General features: G+C 34.1%; 1 protein-coding gene across 3 annotated transcripts in view; it reads right to left on the bottom strand.

The window, feature by feature from the left end:
• The window catches only part of DIAPH2 (diaphanous related formin 2), a 1,125,504-nt gene that overhangs the window by 757,614 nt on the left and 348,819 nt on the right, over window positions 1-19,071 (bottom strand). For all 3 annotated transcript variants that reach the window (XM_045995095.1, XM_045995096.1, XM_045995097.1), the window contains 4 exons: window positions 16,772-16,890; window positions 14,705-14,821; window positions 10,979-11,097; window positions 7,677-7,741 (listed from right to left, as the gene is read on the bottom strand). In XM_045995095.1, coding sequence (XP_045851051.1) covers window positions 7,677-7,741; window positions 10,979-11,097; window positions 14,705-14,821; window positions 16,772-16,890 — 420 coding nt within the window. The remainder of the gene's footprint in view (window positions 1-7,676; window positions 7,742-10,978; window positions 11,098-14,704; window positions 14,822-16,771; window positions 16,891-19,071) is intronic.

Below are 19,071 nucleotides of genomic sequence, written 5' to 3'. Positions count from 1 at the left end.
TGTACATTAATACAAATTATAATACTTCTATTATAATCTTAATTGTCTAGTGTCCTGAAAGTGGTATTTCATAAAATCCAACAGTAGAATGATGTATGTATAGCCTAAATAGAATTCTCCTTCAGATGCTTAACCAAAATACTTGCATAAAATACTAAAAGAGAGAAAATGAAAGGTTAAATTATGATGTATTGGGGGTAGGAGCTAAAATGGTGGAGGAATAGGGGGAACCAATGTTTGCCTCATCCTTCAAATACAACTACATGAATATCATATCTTTCTGAAGTCAAGAAATCATTAAGAGGACTGACTAACCAAATTGCACAACTACAGGTGGAGAAGAGCCACATCGTGGAAGGTAGAAGCTGCAGAGACATGATTTAGGGTAGAAAAGAAGTGCGATGCTGTAGGGGGCAGGGAGCCCAGATCGTGGACAGAGGAAACAGAGTGAAAGAGTAAAAGAGAGAGTAAGCAGTGCACAGAGGCCTGCACACCAAAAACACTTCCCCAAAACAATTCACTGAGAAAAGAAGAGGGGCTGATTATCCTGAGTTTTTACAACCAGCAGAGCTAAAAGACTTAAGTTTTAAAAAGTCCACACCATGGTCAGTGTAGAGTCTGGTGGATGCAGTGATACACCTGTGGAGGAGGCAGAGGCCTGGGAGCAGATGGCACAACCTGAGGATCCCCTGGGACGCATTAGAAGAGAAAGTTCCTCCTTCTTGGAGTGCATCTGCTAGAGGAGGCACTGCCTCTCCAGGGACAAAAGAGCCAGTAGGTCTCATGGTGCTGCCCAGTTTCTTAGCATAGGGACAGAGACACCTGCTGAAGGCAGCTAACCTGGATACTGGCTTTCTGTTGCACTTTATTCTAAACTTCAAGCTCTTGCATGTTGGTGCAACTGCACTTGTGGGACAAACTGACGCCAGCCCCAGCATGGCATGACACTCCCTCAGAGAATCAGCATGGGTCCATGCTTAACAGATACCAAAATTTAGGAGTTTTGAAACTCAGCTGATGTGCCTGAGATAAAACACAGGTGCACTGTGCTGCTGGGCAGGTAGATGGCTGGGACGCATAAAGGGTGAATACAGGGATTTGAGGGAAGTTTGGGACACACAAGAAAATACCTTTTGCTCCTCTGTGAGGGCTTCTCAGACATTGGCAAGCATGAACTCCCCACAACGGGGAAAAGGGAAAGAACTGGTACCATTTTTATCCGCCCACCCATCAGCATGGACTGACTTCAGGGAGTACCACAGGGCTCACGGTGGAGGCCTGAAGCATCTACACCAAACCCCACCACTCCCCATACTCTGCAGATGCTTCTTTAGTAGGGCAAGTGTGCCTGAGAACCAATGCAGTGGAGCACATCCCCAGAACACCAGCATAAACCCCCCACACCTACCAAGTCTACCGACCACAGAGTACTACAAAGCTTCAGCTCTAATGGAAAGAGGATCACGACTCTCTTAATAAGTAGGCCAGAGCACACCTAGTTAAAACTCACCACATAATGGACAAGATCCAAACACTCCCCATTTGAGGCAAGGAGAAATTCTGCAAAGGACTGACTGGGAAAAGAATAGCCAAAAAACAATAGCAGAGGACACACAGCATACACCAGGAGCAATTCCTGAAGTGCCATACCCTGGAGTATATACGACCTCTCCTTAATAAAGCCATTACTCTCAGGAACAGGAAACATAAGTCTTTCATAATGCATAGAAGAAGACAGAGACCTAGACAAAATACCAAAATGGAGGAATTCATCCAAAAAGACAGACCAAAAAAAAAGTCACAGTCAGGGATCTACTAGAAACAGATATAAGTAATATGCCTGATTCAGAATTCAACAGAAACATTATAAGGATACTATTTTGGCTTAAGAGAAAGACAGAAGACACCAAGGAGTCCCTTACCATAGAGATAAGAGACTGAAAAACTAGTCAGGCCAAAATAAAAAAAGCTGTAACCGAGATGTGAAACCCACTGTATACAATGATCCATAAGGATGAAAGAAGCAGGGGAACAAGTAAGTGATACGTAAGATAAAACTATGGAAAATAATGAAGTTAAAAAGAAGGAAAGAAAAACATTTGATCATGAATGTAGACTTAGGTAGACTCAGCAGAGTCCATAAACCACAATAACATTTGTATTACAGGAGTCTCAGAAGAAAAAGAGAGATAAAATGGAGAAGAAAATTTAACTGAGGAAATAATAGCAGAAAAATTCCCTAATCTGGGGAACAAAACAGACATCCAAATCCAGTAGGCACAGAGAATGCCCATCAAAAACAAAAAGCAAGCAAATACCAGACATATCACACTAAAATTTACAAAATATAGAGATAAGGAAGAAATCCTAAAAGCAGCAGGGGAAAATAAATCTGTAACTTACAAGGGAAGATAAATAAGGTTAACAACAAACTTGTCCACAAAAAGCTGGCAGGCCATAAGAGTGTGCCATTATATATTCAACATGCTTAATACAAAAAATATGCAGCTAAGAATATTCTATCCATCAAAGCCGTCATTCAGAATAGAAAGAGAGATAGTTTCCCAGGCAGACAAAAACTAAAGGAATTCATGATCACTAAACTAACCCAGCAAGAAATATCAAAGGGGATGCTTTGAGTAGGAAAGACCAAAGGTGACAAAGACTAAAAGAACAGAAAAAATCTCCAAACAACAACATTACAAGTAAAGCAGTGGCACAAAATGCATATCTATCAAAAATTATTCTGAATTTCAAAGGACTAAATGCTCCAATCAAAAGATACAGGATATCAGAATTAATAACAAACATGACATTTTAAAACCTTTGGGAAGCAGTAAAAGCAGCCATGGGAGGGAAATACATATCAATACAGGCCTAACTCAAGAAGCCAAAAAACTCTCAAATACACAAACTAACCTTACACCTAAAGGAGCTAGAAAAGGAATAGCAAATAAATCCTAAAGTCAGCTGAAAAAAGGAAAATAATAAAGATCAGAACAGAAATAAATAATATAGAAATTAAAAAATAGAACATATCAATGACACTAGGAGCTGGACCCTTGAAAGAATAAAATTAATAAATCCCTAGCCACAGTTATCAAAAAGAAAAGAGAAAGGAACCAAATGAATAAATCACAAATGAAAGAGTAGAGATCGCCACCACCATAGAAACACAATTTTAAGAGACTATTATGAAAAATTATATGCTGACAAATTAGAAAATCTGGAAGAAACAGATAAATTTCTAGATACATAAAAGCCACCAAGACTAAAATAGGAAGAAATAAAAAACTTAAACAGACTGATAACCAGAGAAGAAACTAAATCAGAAATCAAAAAGCTCCCAGAAAACAAAATTCTGGGGGGTTGGGGGGGGTGGGGCAGATGGCTTCCCAGGGGAATTCTGCCAGATATTTAAAGAAGACTTAAATTTATTCTTCTCAAATTGTTCCAAAAAATAGAAGTAGAAGGAAAACTTCCAAATTCATTCTATGAGACCAGCATTGCCTCAATTCCAAAACTAGACAAAGACCCCACTAAAAAAGAGAATAAATGGTAACTATTCCTCATCAACATGGATACAAAAATTCTTACCAAAATACTAGCAAATAAAATCCAACAGTACATTAAAAGAATCATTCACCACAATCAAGTAGCATTTATTAACAGGTTGTAAGGACGGTTTAATATTCACAAATCAATCAACGTGATATACCACATTAATAAAAGAAAGGATAACAACCATATGATCCTCTCAATAGATGCAGAAAAAGCAACTATCAAAGTACAGGATCCATACTTGATAAAAACCCTCAACAAAGTAGAGATAGAGGGAACTTATCTCAACATCATAAAGACTATATATGAAGGACCCCCAACTAATATCATCCTCAATGGGGGGAAAACTAAAAGCTTCTCCTCTAAGTTAAGAAATATGACAGGGATATCCACTCTCATCATTTGTTCAACACAGTGCTGGAAGTCCTAGCCTCAGCAATTACATAACAAAAAGAAATAAAAGGCATCCAAATTGACAAGGAAGAAATCAAACTTTCATTCTTCATAGACTACATTTTTATTTATGTAGAAAAGCCAAAAGACTGTACCAAAAAATTGCCAGTATGGATACATGAGTTCAGTAAAACCACTGGAAACAAAACCAATGTACAGAAATGTATTCCATTTCTGTACATGAATTATGAAGCAAAAGAAAGAGATATCAAGAAAATGATTACATTTACAATTGTACTGAAAGCCATAAGATATCTAAGAATAAACCTAACCAAAGAGGCTAAACATCTGTACTCTGAAAACTACAGAACACTTCTGAAAGAAATTAAAGAGGACACAAAGAAATGGAAAAACATTCCATGTTCACTCATTGTAAGAATAAATATCATTAAAATGTCTATACTACACAAAGCAATCTACACATTCAATGCAATCCCTATCAAAATGCCATCAGTATTTTTCATAGAGCTAGAACAAGCAATCGTAAAATTTGTATGGAACCACAAAAGACCCCGAATAGCCAAAACAATCTTGAAAAAGCAAAGCAAAGATGCAGGCTTCACAATTCCGGACTTCAAACTATATGACAAAGCTGTAGTTATCAAGATAGTATGATACTGTCACAAAAGCAGATACATCAATTAATGGAACACAGCAGAAAACACAGGAATGGATCCATAACTATATGGTCAATGAAACTTTGATAAAGCAGGAAAGATTATCCAATGGAAGAAAGTCCCTTCAACAAACAGTGCTGGGGAAACTGGGCAGTATCAAGTAAAAACAATGACACTGGACCACTTTCAGTCAGAGAAGGAAATGCTATATGATTTCACTCATATGTGGAATTTAAGAAAAAAAAAACAGATGTACATAAGGGAAAGAAAACTTAAAAAGAGAGGAAGGCAAACCGTAAGAGATACTCTAAGCTATAGAGAACAAACTGAAGGTTGCTGGAGGGGTGGTAGGAGGGATGGACTAAACTGGTGATGGGTATTAAGGAGGACATCGCTTGTGATGAGCACGGGGTGTTACATATGATGAGTCACTAAATTCTACTGCAAATTACTATTACAGTATATGTTAAATAACTATAATTTAAATAAAAACTTGAAACATACATACATACATACATACATACATTCATAATGGCGTGCTAAGCAGGAGAGACCATCTCAATGGTGAATATCCATTTACTTCATCCTGCCCATCCCTTACCTCAGTCAGGGCACCAAGCCAAACCAAACAAGCCTGAATACCTCGAGTAAATACTGCTTATGTTCATCTATAGAATATATGCCCTTTATTATCTGTGTCACTTCAAATCATTTTAGAAGGCTATATATTATTCCAATTATATTATTACCGTTTCTAAAATTGATATATCTTATTGTCTAGAATTGTCTTTAGAGTTTGTGGAACAATAAAAAAGCATTTTCACTGTTAATAAATACTCATCCTCATATATTTGACCTTTGGAAATTAAAAAATGTCAAACAGATCCAAGTCTGAAGAAAGAGTGGATAATGGAATTGGATAACAATAGTGTTTTGGGGTCAAACATGAAATGCTCACTAATTCTTATATTCCTCTCTACTTGAGTACCTGAAAAATGTTTCACAGAGATTAGTCCAAATTATTTCTAATCTTTAAAAATTTCAAACCCACCCCAGATCCTTCACAGTTAGTGAATGACCATATTTCCTGGGTCACTGAGAAGACAGAGCTTTTTCAACAGCACTATACTATTCAGTTAAGACTTACTCTGTATTTCCACCTACCCTCCCAATGTTAGATTCTTCTGTGTGTTTTTTAAGCATGATACACACTGTATATCTTTCCTCTATAAATCATTTATTAGTACATTTGGAAAGAGGCATGCAAATGTTTCTGTTTGTAATTTAAAGTGATCTTAATCTATAAACCCATGGACTAGGAATCACAGAAGCATGAGATATGCAGGTTGGAAGACTTCTTACAAAGCCACTAAACATACCTCTTCTTTTAATAATGACAAAATTAAGATCCAAACAGAGCAAGTGGCTTACTTAAAGTCACAGCTAATTTGTGGAAAAGCTAAGAACAGATCTTACAAATACTGCTTCTCATTCTAGCCCCTCTCAACTTTCTTTTTTTTTTTTTAAACTACTCTATATAGCCTCTTAAGATCACCCAGAGTAAGAGGAGGCATGAAGATAGCCACTGGGAGACCATAAATGTTTTCATTCTAAATGTTGGTGATGAGAATAAAGCACTAAACACTGAGATGCTTTTTTTAAAATTATTTCAGGACTCCATTTCCCACAATACATGCTTATGGAAAATTTTACCAGATAGATCAAAACAATCTGCTTCAGTCTTGTGTTGTCTAATCAAAGTACCAGTGAAAAATTAAGGAGACCCTAAGATTTTTAAAGGGAATTTTAAATGTGCTACTTAAAACAAGAACATCACAAATATAAAGGTCTATTAAAAAGTGTGCATTCTCTTCCACCAATAAAAATGACAACTTCACACAGTTTATGCTCAGGCTCTGAAAATCTAATCTAGTAACTGAAAGAGCAAAGGCATTTCTTCAGATGCCCTGAAGTACTTCAAAAGTACTCTATAATTTCTAGATTGATAGCAAAAATGATTATCTAATCTCCAAGGTAAGTCATAACTTTGAAGAGACAGCAATACGTAAGCACTTTATTTTGCTGTCAGAAGGCTGAAAACTGTAGAGTTTTTAGACTTGTGCTTCAAACCTTCTCCCTGCACCAACAGGAGAGAAATATTACACTAATGCTTCATAGGTTTAGAACAAAAAAATGCAACTTTTGGTAGAAACTAGTACAACTGTAGTTATGCTTTCATGAAACAAGGAAAAGACAAATTGAAATCCAAATAAAATTAAGATAGCCATAAAACCTGTATTTATAAAAGGCATTAACATACAAAGAAAGGGGAACCTCAAATTCCACCAAGCCTACATGAAGTAGCAGAATCATTTAAAAGTGGTAATTAGAAATCTAAGCAGAGAGAGACAGGGAAAAAACATTGTGTCATTCTGCTGCTATTTAATAACACTGTCTTTAAATAGCATGACACTTTAGGCTAGCTAAAAATCTAACAGTTCTCTAAGGGAGCCACATATTGCAAGTGAGAACTGCAAGAAAGCAATGAAGGAAACAAACTATATCCTCCCAATAAACTGTTTTTATTTCATTTAACACTCTGGTAGAATATAGCTAGTATTTTTCTTCCAAAATAAAGATGAGGAGGGAACAATAGCAACATTATCTTATCAGGAATGAAATCAATATTTTATGATTATGTTTTAATACAGAAACATGAAATACTATATAACTGAAATAACTTATAAAACCTCACATAAAGGGGCGCCTGGGTGGCTCAGTGGATTAAGCCGCTGCCTTCGGCTCAGGTCATGATCTCAAGGTCCTGGGATCGAGCCCCGCATCGGGCTCTCTGCTCCGCGGGGAGCCTGCTTCCTCCTCTCTCTCTGCCTCTCTCTCTGCCTGCGTCTCTACCTACTTGTGATCTCTCTCTCTGTCAAATAAATAAATAAAATCTTTTAAAAAAAAAAACCTCACATAAAGAAGATAAAATAGTTATTTTGAATAAGTTTTTGGTTTAACGATTATGGTTTACATAAGTCTTACCTTCTTTGAAAATTCTACTGCTTTTTGTTCACTTTCTTCAACTTTTGCCTTGTTCACACAAGAATCTATTAAGATTGACAAAAATGATTAGAAATTATTGCATCAGATCTCTGGGCAAAAGATGGCTGCCAGCCTACAATTCTACGACGCAGACAATCATTTTTATGTCAATTGCTATTAAAGGTAAATCGACCCTACTACAAATAAAACGTAAACTACCACAATTTTTCTGAATACTAACTGAATTCAATGATAGTACTGTTGAGTCACAAAACCACACATCCAAGGATGTATTTGACTAAATCATCATCATTTTAGAGGTATTCAATTATTTTCCAACTTTTACATTAATATAACTCTTTAATTCTTTTTTTCATTTTACTATGAGTAGACAGGAAACAAAGAATGTGTTCTTAAGATTATTAAGACTCAAAATGACCTTTAAGATAAGGCTAGAATGGGAGACACAATAGCATTCATTAATTCAGATTTTCTACAGAAAGATTTCACTTAGATAACTTCTGATCTGGGGCAGAATGTATTAGGTAAATAAGGAAATAAACATTAAATCTCTCAACTCTAATCAAATACTCCAGAATATAAATAACTGAATAACTTCTTTTCAGCAATATTCTCATTATTACATATACAAGTCTATTATATATCTAGCCATTCCATACCTATTTATTTATCCAAAAGAAATGAAAACATATGTCCATACCCGTGTATATGAATATTCATGACAGCTTTATATAACAGCCAAAAACCAGAAAGAACCCAAATGTCCATCAACAAGTAAATGTATATACAAATTGCAGTATATCTATATACTAGAATATTACTCAGTTATAAAAAGGAATGAACTACTGATACATGCAAGATAACAACATGAGTGAAATTCAAAATAATTATATGAAAGAAACCAGACAAAAAGAAAGTACCTCCTATATGTTTCTAGTTATATAAAATTTTAGAAAACAAAACTAATCTATAGTAAGAGAAAAACGATCAGAGGTTATCTCAGGATGGGGACAGGTAGAGAGGCATAGGAAGGACAGATTACAAAGGAGAACACAGAAACTTGAGTGAGAGAGATGTTTATTATCTTGGCTGTGATGATGGTTTTAAGTACACATACAAATACTGAAATCTATCCAATTATGTTCTTAATAATGGATAGTTTTTCTCACGTCAAGTACACCTCAATAAAGTTCTGGTTTTTGTTTTTTAAAGAACTGTGTGTAAAGAACTAAGGTTGAAATTGGTAAATGATGAGAAAAAGGGGACAGATCACTGCTGTGCTGTCAATGGTTGATAATGATGTTGATTTAAATTTCAGTGAGAAGGTACTGAAGAGTTTCGGGCAAGAATTTGATCGAATTTATGAAAAATACTAGACTTACAGAATCGTGAAGACACTCCATGTTCCTCAAGACCAGTTGACTTTAAAATCAGGATCCATCAATTTCCTATAAGTTCTTGAAACACCTGCTAATTTTTGCATTTATGCACATGCCTGTGGCTCTAATCAAAATTCCACAGCATTCATCAGAAAAAATCCTCTGACCATAAAATATTATGAACTATGCATATATTTGACTTATCTGAATTTATAGTTGATAACACTGAAGAAGAGAAGTTAAGTGATGTGTTCACTATCAGAGATGACACATGGTTAAGGAAATAGTGGGTTTCTGAAGCTCTCTTCTCTTTCACTTGATGCCTTCATCTCACTGTTGAGCGAGGGGAGGGACAGACCCCACAGCTAACAGTACACAACTGTATGTACCTAGCACACAGTACAAAAAACAAATGTCTATTGAACACTGAAAGAGCTAATCAAAATCAAGAGTATGTGTGCCATGTATGGTCCATAAGAGATTATAAGCCAATACAAATATTTGGAAATATTCTCTTGTAACACTCTCAACAAAATATGAAACAAACTGCTGATTTTATCAAGCTTATTATCAAATATGCAATGAAGCCAGTATTTACATTAATTCTTAGGGAAGGTAAATTGGTGCACACTTTCTGAAAAGCATATAGCCTTTCAAAGTTCTTATCCTCAACTGTAAGACTCAATCCTAAGAAAATGACAAGAAAAAGGGAAACATTTATACAAAGAATGTTCATAGCAGATTCATTTATAATTGCAAAAACCTGAAAACAATCTAGATGTACAATAAAAGAGGACTAGTCAAGATGATTATGATATTCCATTAAATGTAATATTATACATTCAAAGTCACATTTTGAAGGTTAACATGAAAAAATTCTTATAATAAAGAACTCTATGAGAAATCAGCCTATAGATAGACAAATTTTAAAAAGAGATATAAGATAATGTACTTAGCCAAAAGGTGAGTAAAGGTGATGGAATGTACTGAGCTGAAAAGTGAAATGGGTGGTTTATTCTGTCACTTACATAAGCCTCTAGATTGCCTAGAATAAATGAGGACTGGTTTTAAAATCAGGAAATAATATATAATAATAATAAGGAATTCATCCTCAAAGATTACTGTGAGTCTGCCTTGTGCTATGGAGTAAAGAATAATACATAATTGGCATTCCACAGCTGTTGTTTTCTTCCTTTAAAGACAAGACAAATGAGTTCATGCCTAAATCTTAGCAATAGTGATTTTGATTAGTTATAAAAACTGTTTAACTGTAATGTCATATAACAGCATTTCACAAGAGAGGTTTCACATCATCCTTCAGAGATTGTTCCAGAAAGTACAGCTAACTAGTAGTCTAGGATGATATAAGTTCATTTCCTGAGCGATCCAAATAGATGAACGTGATCAACTTAAATCCCTTCCTAGCTTTAAGGTCTATGAAAATATAAATTGATATTCTTTGATAGGAATAAAAAATCTTAAGTTACTGCAGTGAGCCTGTATTTCCTTTCTAAAACTTGAACATTAATACCTATTGCACAAGTGATTTCTATAAAACCACTGAGGTGCAAATATAAACTGAATCAAAGGATTTCAGAATCATGTTTCTAAAAAGCAAAGCATTCATCTGTAATGATATGTCTTTCCTGGGTTGGGGGGCACTGATTTTAAACAGAATGCAAAAGCATCAAAACTTATCAACTAGCTTAATATTTTCAATCACACAGGCAGAACTCTCGTGATCAATGTAATTAACAATTATAGTGACTGAGTACTCACAGACACAAGGACTTACCAGATATTAATAAAGGAGGTTCAGTGACAGCACTACCCTCAAAAAGTGACTATTATACAGAAGAGAGTGAAACACAATCAAAGGACATTGAGGATAATATTACATACCTATCAGATGTGTGAAATCAACGTCTAATCTTTGCCTATACTTGAAATCCGGGTCCATACCACTGCAGTGCAGCACTATCTGTGAAACGCACTCCTCAATTATTTTGTAATACTGTGGCCTAAAAGAGAGAAAGTATTCTTGAATATCTTTTCTACCTATACAAGTCAATTTTCTTAAGTGGTTCAAGGGCACCTGGGTGGCTCACTTGGTTAAACATCTGACACTTGATTTCCACTCAGGTCATGATCTCAGGGTCATGAAATTAAGCCCCACCCCCCATGATGGGGCTCCATGCTCAGGGCAGAGTCAGCTTAAGAGTCTCTCCTACTCCATCTATCACTCCCCTCACTCATGCTGTCTCTCCCTCCCTCTCTCAAGTAAATAAATGCATAAACTCTTCAAAAGAGTGGTTCAGCATGATAAAAGAACTATGTCTTTTTCTACTACTGTTAGAGGAAATCTTTCTAGCCATTACATTTCCTTAAAAGAAAAATGCCTAAACTTAACAATGGTCTAGACATTATAGTATAAAACCCATCATGATGTAATCAACTGTGAATATTTAGTGACTTAATACTGTAGTTTGCAGAAATTCACATTTGTGCACAAAGATACTTACCAACCTTATCTACTTACTTAAGTTATTGTTACTACAGTTAATGAAAATAAATGACCTGCTAGTCCTATATCCATGGATACAGAAACAGTTCTAAGACTCTACAAGTTCTCAGTTTCAGTAAGGGATGAGTATCTTCGCATTAGGTGGCAATGTCTTAAATTTATTAAAACATTTCCACTCAAGATTAGCTGTAACAGCTTACAAAACTGGACTGAACCATAATATTCCAAAAATCTATTTATACATGTTTTTAAAATATCCATTTTATAGAAGCATACACACTTATATGTATGGCCATAGACTGAATTTGTTTAAACTGTCAGAGAAGTTTTTAAACATGCCCTAATTTTGTAATCTACGAAGATAATTCTGGCCTTAAAAAATAACTACTTATTTGTGGAGCATAACAAATAATACAGAGGACATGGGGAGATGGAGAGGAGAAGGGAGTTGAGGGAAATTGGAGGGGGAGATGAACCATGAGAGACCGTGGATTCTGAAAAACAATCTGAGGGCTTTGAAGGGGTGGGGGGCGGGAGGGTGGGGGATCCTGGTGGTGGATATTACGGAGGGCACGTATTGCATGGAGCACTGGGTGTGGTGCATAAACAATGAATTCTGTTACATTGAAAAGAAACTAAATAATAAATAAATAAATGAAATTTTTTATTTGAAAAACAACAACAAAAATAACTATTTGCATTCTCACCAACAGTGTAGGAATGCAAGCTGGTGAAACCACACTGGAAAACAGCATGGAGGTTCTTCAAAAAGTTGAAAATAGGGCGCCTGGGTGGCTCAGTGGGTTAAGCCGCTGCCTTCGGCTCAGGTCATGATCTCAGGGTCCTGGGATCGAGTCCCGCATCGGGCTCTCTGCTCCGCAGGGAGCCTGCTTCCCTCTCACTCTCTCTGCCTGCCTCTCTGCCTACTTGTGATCTCTCTCTGTCGAATAAATAAATAAAATCTTCAAAAAAAAAAAAAAAGTTGAAAATAGAGCTACCCTATGACCCAGAAATCGCACTACTGGGTATTTACCCTAAAGATACAAATGTGGTAATCTGAAGGGACACGTGCACCTGAATGTTTATAGCAGCAATGCCCACAATAGCCAAACTTTGGAAAGAACCTAGATGTCCATCAACAGATGAATGGATAAAGAAGATGTGGTATGTATATATACAATGGAATACTAGGCAGCCATCAAAAGAAATGAAATCTTGCCATTTGCGATGACATGGATGGAAGTAGAGGGTATTATGCTTAGCGAAATAACTCCATCAGAGAAAGACAATTATCATATGATCTCCCTGATATGAGGAAGCTGAAAGGCAATGTTGGGGGTCTGGGGGGTATGAAAGTAATAAATGAAACAAGATGGGATTGGGAGGAAGACACAAGATAAGAGACTCTTAATCTCACAAAACAAACTGAGCATTGCCGGGGGGTGGGGGGGTTAGGAAGAGGGTGGTTGGGTTATGGACACTGGAGAAGGTATGTGCTTATGGTGAGTGCTGTGAAGTGTGTAAACCTGGCGATTCACAGACCTGTACCCCTGGGGCTAATAATACATTACATGTTAATAAAAAATAAAAAATTATAAAAAAATAACTACTTACATAATTCAAAAGGCACTTTTTGCATTAAAATTTAGGGAAAATTTAGTAAATTAAAAAGAGAAACATCAGAAAGAATTACTAGTACAGACAAATTTTGACATAAACATCCTTAAGATTAGTGTGCTAATAACTAGCCAACCTACTGAAAGTTTGCAAAGCCAAACAGAATCTAATTGCTCTTATATGTCTTTTGTCATGAGGTTGGCCTCAAGAGTAAGAAAAAACAGCAACATATATTAAGCCATTTTAGGCTTTTTCAAGTCATTAATAGTTCTAGGATAAATAATATTGGAATATAATCAGCCTAGTAAATGACTTTTTGTATAAACAAGGAAAACACAAGTGTTCTCTCTGAGGCTAAGTTAATTATCTGTAAGAATAATTAAAGTAGCTGGTCACACTTCTACTCCACATTGATGTTCTCAGGATGAAAAAGATGTCATATTAGAGTAACTTCTTATACTATACAAGGTTACTGAGAAATGGATGGTTTCACAAAAATTATTTCCCTAGGTAACTGTATACCCATAGTCACAGTACCCCTTTAATTGCCAGAACTTTAGAAAACATTTTAATTCCCATCTTTTCTGCTTTACAAAACAGTATATAATTAAATATTCTAACCATTTTTCTACGTCTCTGTAACATCATGATGGCCATAAATTATTGTACAAGTCTGAACTAAAATTGTCTTCTATATAACTTTAGAACTACCATCTTTGTTACAATGATATCTGACCCCTGGTAGCTTGCCTTTACCATTTAATCATTTAATCAAAGAAATTTTGAGAAATCAGGGAACCTAGGTTGCCAGAATTTCATGCATATTAGAGTATGAAGAACAACTAAAAGTCTCTTGAATAGTTAAATGTAAGATCATGACCATAGCTTATAGATAATTTCAGTCACTCAGAAACCTTTTTCTATCATTCTATTTGCAGTTACCAGACTCTGAAACTTCTAACGTTATTGATCATCATAATCATTTATCTTAAAGAATTATATTACTGGATATAAAGCTGAAATATCAGTATTATTTTCTTAACTAAAATAACATCTATTATTAAATAAATATTAGAAAGGAGAAATAAAAGTAAAACCTAACTTATTAAAATGTAAATGAACTTAAAAAATAAAATGAAATAAAATGTACATGAACTTAAAAGTTCCACTACAGTCATTTCAGCGCTTATTCTGTGCTATCATTCTCTAGCAAAGAAAATTCATCACAAGTTCAGTAAAATCTGTTGGGTTCTTTGCTACACAATGTCCTGTCATGGGGGTACCCGGTTTTATAAATAAATCCTTCTGTCTGAATTAAAAATAAATTCACACCTTTTAAAAAATGTTACGCAAAGTTATGAAACTCTTATACACTATGTATGTACATATATATGCTTACACTACCTAGGATAAACTATATTATTAGTTTCCCTTAAATACTAAATTCAAATTACACAAATTCTAGTACTCTCAGAACTGCCTCTTACCTGATATAATAATCATTTCTGATGAGCAAAAAATGTTGTAGAATGGATAATAAGTAATTTTCAGCAGCAGTGTCCTTCAACATGTTATATAGAAGATGATATACTTCATTCATATCAGTGAAAGTAAGTAAAGGAAAAAAAATAAAGCTCTTGATGAAGTTTCATTCATAACAAAAGCAGCATCATTTTTTAAAACACTGAAGTACTATTTTGTTTCCCTGTTTCTAAACCTTCAACTCCATGATCCAGTATTTCAAACTTTGCATTAATAAATTTAGCCTATTGAATAACTTTACTCTTTTAATGAGAGAAACAAACTTAAAAATATTTCCCAGACCATTTAATCATCAAAACTTTAAGCCATCAGTTATTCATTACGAATTACAGATGATAACTGGTATGACTGGAACAGCAATGCCATTAGAGAAAACGGTTTCCTCTTGATCATCCTGTGGCTGTGATAGAGGACCTATATTATTCATGTAAGCCACTACTCCTCTCTTTTCACCACCACATAATACTAAATGTAATGAAACATTCTATGGACTGCTAAAATACCACAAACCAGTTTAATTTTATAATGATAAAATATTTACTAGATGTGAAGTTGTTATTGTCTGATTCATCTGTATTTCATTATTTAGAAAAACGGAAAGTAAAGACTGTAGAACTTGAATCATTTTTCTTTGGATACAAAAGACTGGAAAAAGTTTAGATGCTTTTACTAAACTAGACAACAAATTTTAAAACTGGATTCACTTTTATAATAAAAGTGAGGACCTGGAAAATCAATGTAAAAGAAAAGTGGAAAAGGAAATATAATCCAACACTCTAAAAATAACCTGAAATGTCAACATTTTCTCTGAAGTAGAATTAAGTATATGATAGATTATTTCTTAGACCCTATGTAAAAGTGTTGTGTTAAAATCTCATAAGGTCTTTTAAGTGGTTACAGAATGAAACCCAAAACAGCTTTCTGGTAAAATTTGATTATAAGATAAATGTATACAAAGCAAGGAAGCAAGATATATATTAATATAGAAAGCATTTAATATTATGGAAATGACTGTAGGCTAGAGTCACTAAGGATGGATAAGGAATTACTAGCATTGATCCCTTATAATAATGACATTGTTATCCATTGCACACACATTTACCCAATACTTATGTATAAGATACTTCAATAGCAGCACTGGAGGAAAAAGATGCAACATAAGACTTCTGCCCTCAATCTCATAGGGACACAGAAGTGTACATAAATAAGACAGAAAGTACTATAGGAGTTTCAAGGTGAGAAATATTCCAGCAGGTTTTTGTTTGTTTGTTGGGGGGGGGGGGTTGGCAGTTCAGGGAGGAAGAGGAAGAAGAATTAAAGAAAAATTCCATCTCAAAGTTCATTTTAGTTCTGAAGTATTTCCTAAGCTTCCCAAAAGCCATAAGTAAGAAATTTACTGAGTGTGAAACAAATAGCCAGAAATGCTGTGACAACCATCTTTTAGATCTAAAATAATTTCACATAAAATCATTGCCATAAGAAGATTATACACTAGTTGTATTTGACTCAAATGCTTCTATCAGACAGCCTTATTATAGTCAGATACTATTATATCCAAACATTTTTTTTCACTAAGGAACCAAAATAGTTGGATTGAGAATAGGGCATTTATTTGAATTGAATTATATTTCTAAAACATTTGAGTACATTTCAATATACTGAAGAAATATACTACCTATAGTTACATATGAATTCAGCGAACTTTTCTCCTCAAATTCTTATACATGAGGTATATGCCTTAGGTCCTTATCTACTCGAGACTACTGAGCTGAATGTATATATAATACAGCAAGTCATTGTGCAGATTTCAATATAGTTTGTGTAAATCACCAGGACAGTCTGACAGTTCCTCAACATGAATCTCAAGGACAGCCTCATACTGAAGTACTAATACAAATAAATGAATAAAAATTAGGCTGGCAGACCAAAATTCTAATACTGGTCCACAAAATCACCCACAAATCTCTTTCACAAGATTTCACAATTACTTTTGTGGTTTGTCAAAAGGATATTCCATTTCTGCTCGAATGTCATTGAGACGGTGTGATAATTCATTTAGGTCATCTTCTTTGTTCTCATCAAATACTTTCAACTGAATATCAAGCTCATCATTCTCTTTTTCCTTTAGATCCTAATATAAACATAAAACTTAACAGATGAGTAACAGTTTGACAATACCATATTTTGGTAATAAAGCACAGACACTATCATTCATTTACAAACACAAAAATGATTTTATATTGACCCAGGCACTTTAGTTTTCTGAGAGAAATTAAGTGTACTCTGTATTTCCTATTTTAAAATAAAAGAACCTCATTGCATTCATTGCATTTTCTTTTTATGCCCCAGATTTTGATTATTTACATTAAAAATTAACAATCACTTTTGCAAAGGGGGAAAAACTAATTGTTAACAACCCAAATTGAATGTTGTTTTTGACTGAATACACTAATCAAAGATCACAAAAGAATTCATGCAGTTAGAACATTCACATATGCCTCTGGCAAAAAATGTAAATATAGATCAACTGTATTAATGAAGAATAAATGCAAGGATATATTCAAGCACAACAGTCCCAAGTATGGCATAGAAAGTTATATAAAGAGATTTATTTTAAATGATATTTTGTGATTTTGAAGCAAAAGGTGTCAGGATTTTTTATCAAGCTGCATGACTAGCCTCCTCCCCCACTTTTCATTTTTGCTTAACCGAATCACAAAATACCAACTTGGGCATCAAAGATTTGTTTTCGTAGTATATTATGAGCACATGCATTACAAACCTCTGATAATCTTTAAAATAATAGTATGAACAAAATCTTTGGAAGCATGCCACACTAGAGATTGTTGGGCTTAATATATATCACCTGGAATATCTTTTAATATGTGTCCATTAAGTTGCAGCTTTCAAAACCCAAATCGATAATTCCAACTGTGGATGCTCAAGGGTGATTATGAAAGTGGGACTAGGATTTCAGAGTTGAGCTTGAATTCTAAAAGGAAATGCAAGCATGATGTACTTCAAATTAGGTTAATAAAACAAAACTGGATTCATTTCTTGTGTCTTATTTTTATTCAAGAGAACAACTATAAAAGGAGATGTAATGGCTATCACTAAAGCCAAATGTATATTTATGCAATTTCTAGATTTTTTTCTAACATTCACATAATAGTTTACTGAAAATTTACATATAGAACATATGAAAATACTTATTAGTATGTTTCTATAAAATTTCATATAAAGTATATGACAAAAAATGTATTTACACTTAGTTCCCTCTTTAGAAACTTGCTTTAAGTCTAGTTTTCCACTTTTAAAATCTACTGGAATGCAAAATTTTATATCATTGGTGGGTATATTATTGGGTGGTTTCAGAACTCCAGTTGGACGAGAGCAAAAGCCAGACACACCTAATATGCTGATCATTGAAGAAGTAACTGTTAACAAATTTTACAATATGGATTTTTCCTTATTCTTCTAGCATAATATGTTCTTTCTTAGATGCTCACTACAAATCTTGAATACTTTTCAATGTTAGAAAAACAGAAAAATCTAATTTAAATATGGCCATTTAATTAGCATCAAAACATTATAAAACATGGAATCAATCTGCGTAATTAAAAGATTTTCTGTGAAAATAAATAATTAAATGTTTAACTGTTTTTAATTAGGACAACACATTAGTTATACAATATATATAGATACATAGTATATGAACAAATATAGCACAATATAAGAACACAGACCTATAAATGCAATTTTATATTGTTTATTAATAATCTCCATTATAATAAATATATACGCATAGATACATACACATATATAAAGCTAACTTTCAGTCAAATATCAAACCTTTAAAAATGTACCCATAAATTCTTAATGAAATAAACAAGGTTTTCTATAGCATAAATATAACATTCTATAAAAGGAAATGGAGATGCATCACTAAGGTTTTATACTTTAAACTGCAGAATATCATAACATTACTGAATTACAGTATTATTAACTAATAATTAGGTGAAATATTATAAATATTTTCAGGGGTTTTTTAACAGAATTATTGTATGGATATGAAACACTGTTGGCAGAGTCACTAAAACATATAATTAAATCTCTATAATATAGTATACTTCAAAGGAAATTCCATTACTAGTATATGACTGATTACCAGTCAAGCAATCAAAATTGAGTTTTCAACAGAATAAGAAAAGTTTGTTGGTATTTTAAAAAAAAGATGCGTGCTGCCTACAGACATGATTTCTTACTTTCCTGTTCCTTCACATATCTAATTTGCCTCATACTTTCTATATTT

Source organism: Meles meles, chromosome X (genome assembly GCF_922984935.1).
Source record: "Meles meles chromosome X, mMelMel3.1 paternal haplotype, whole genome shotgun sequence".
Lineage (NCBI taxonomy): Eukaryota > Metazoa > Chordata > Mammalia > Carnivora > Mustelidae > Meles > Meles meles.
This window is presented reverse-complemented; position numbering and strand designations above follow the sequence as displayed.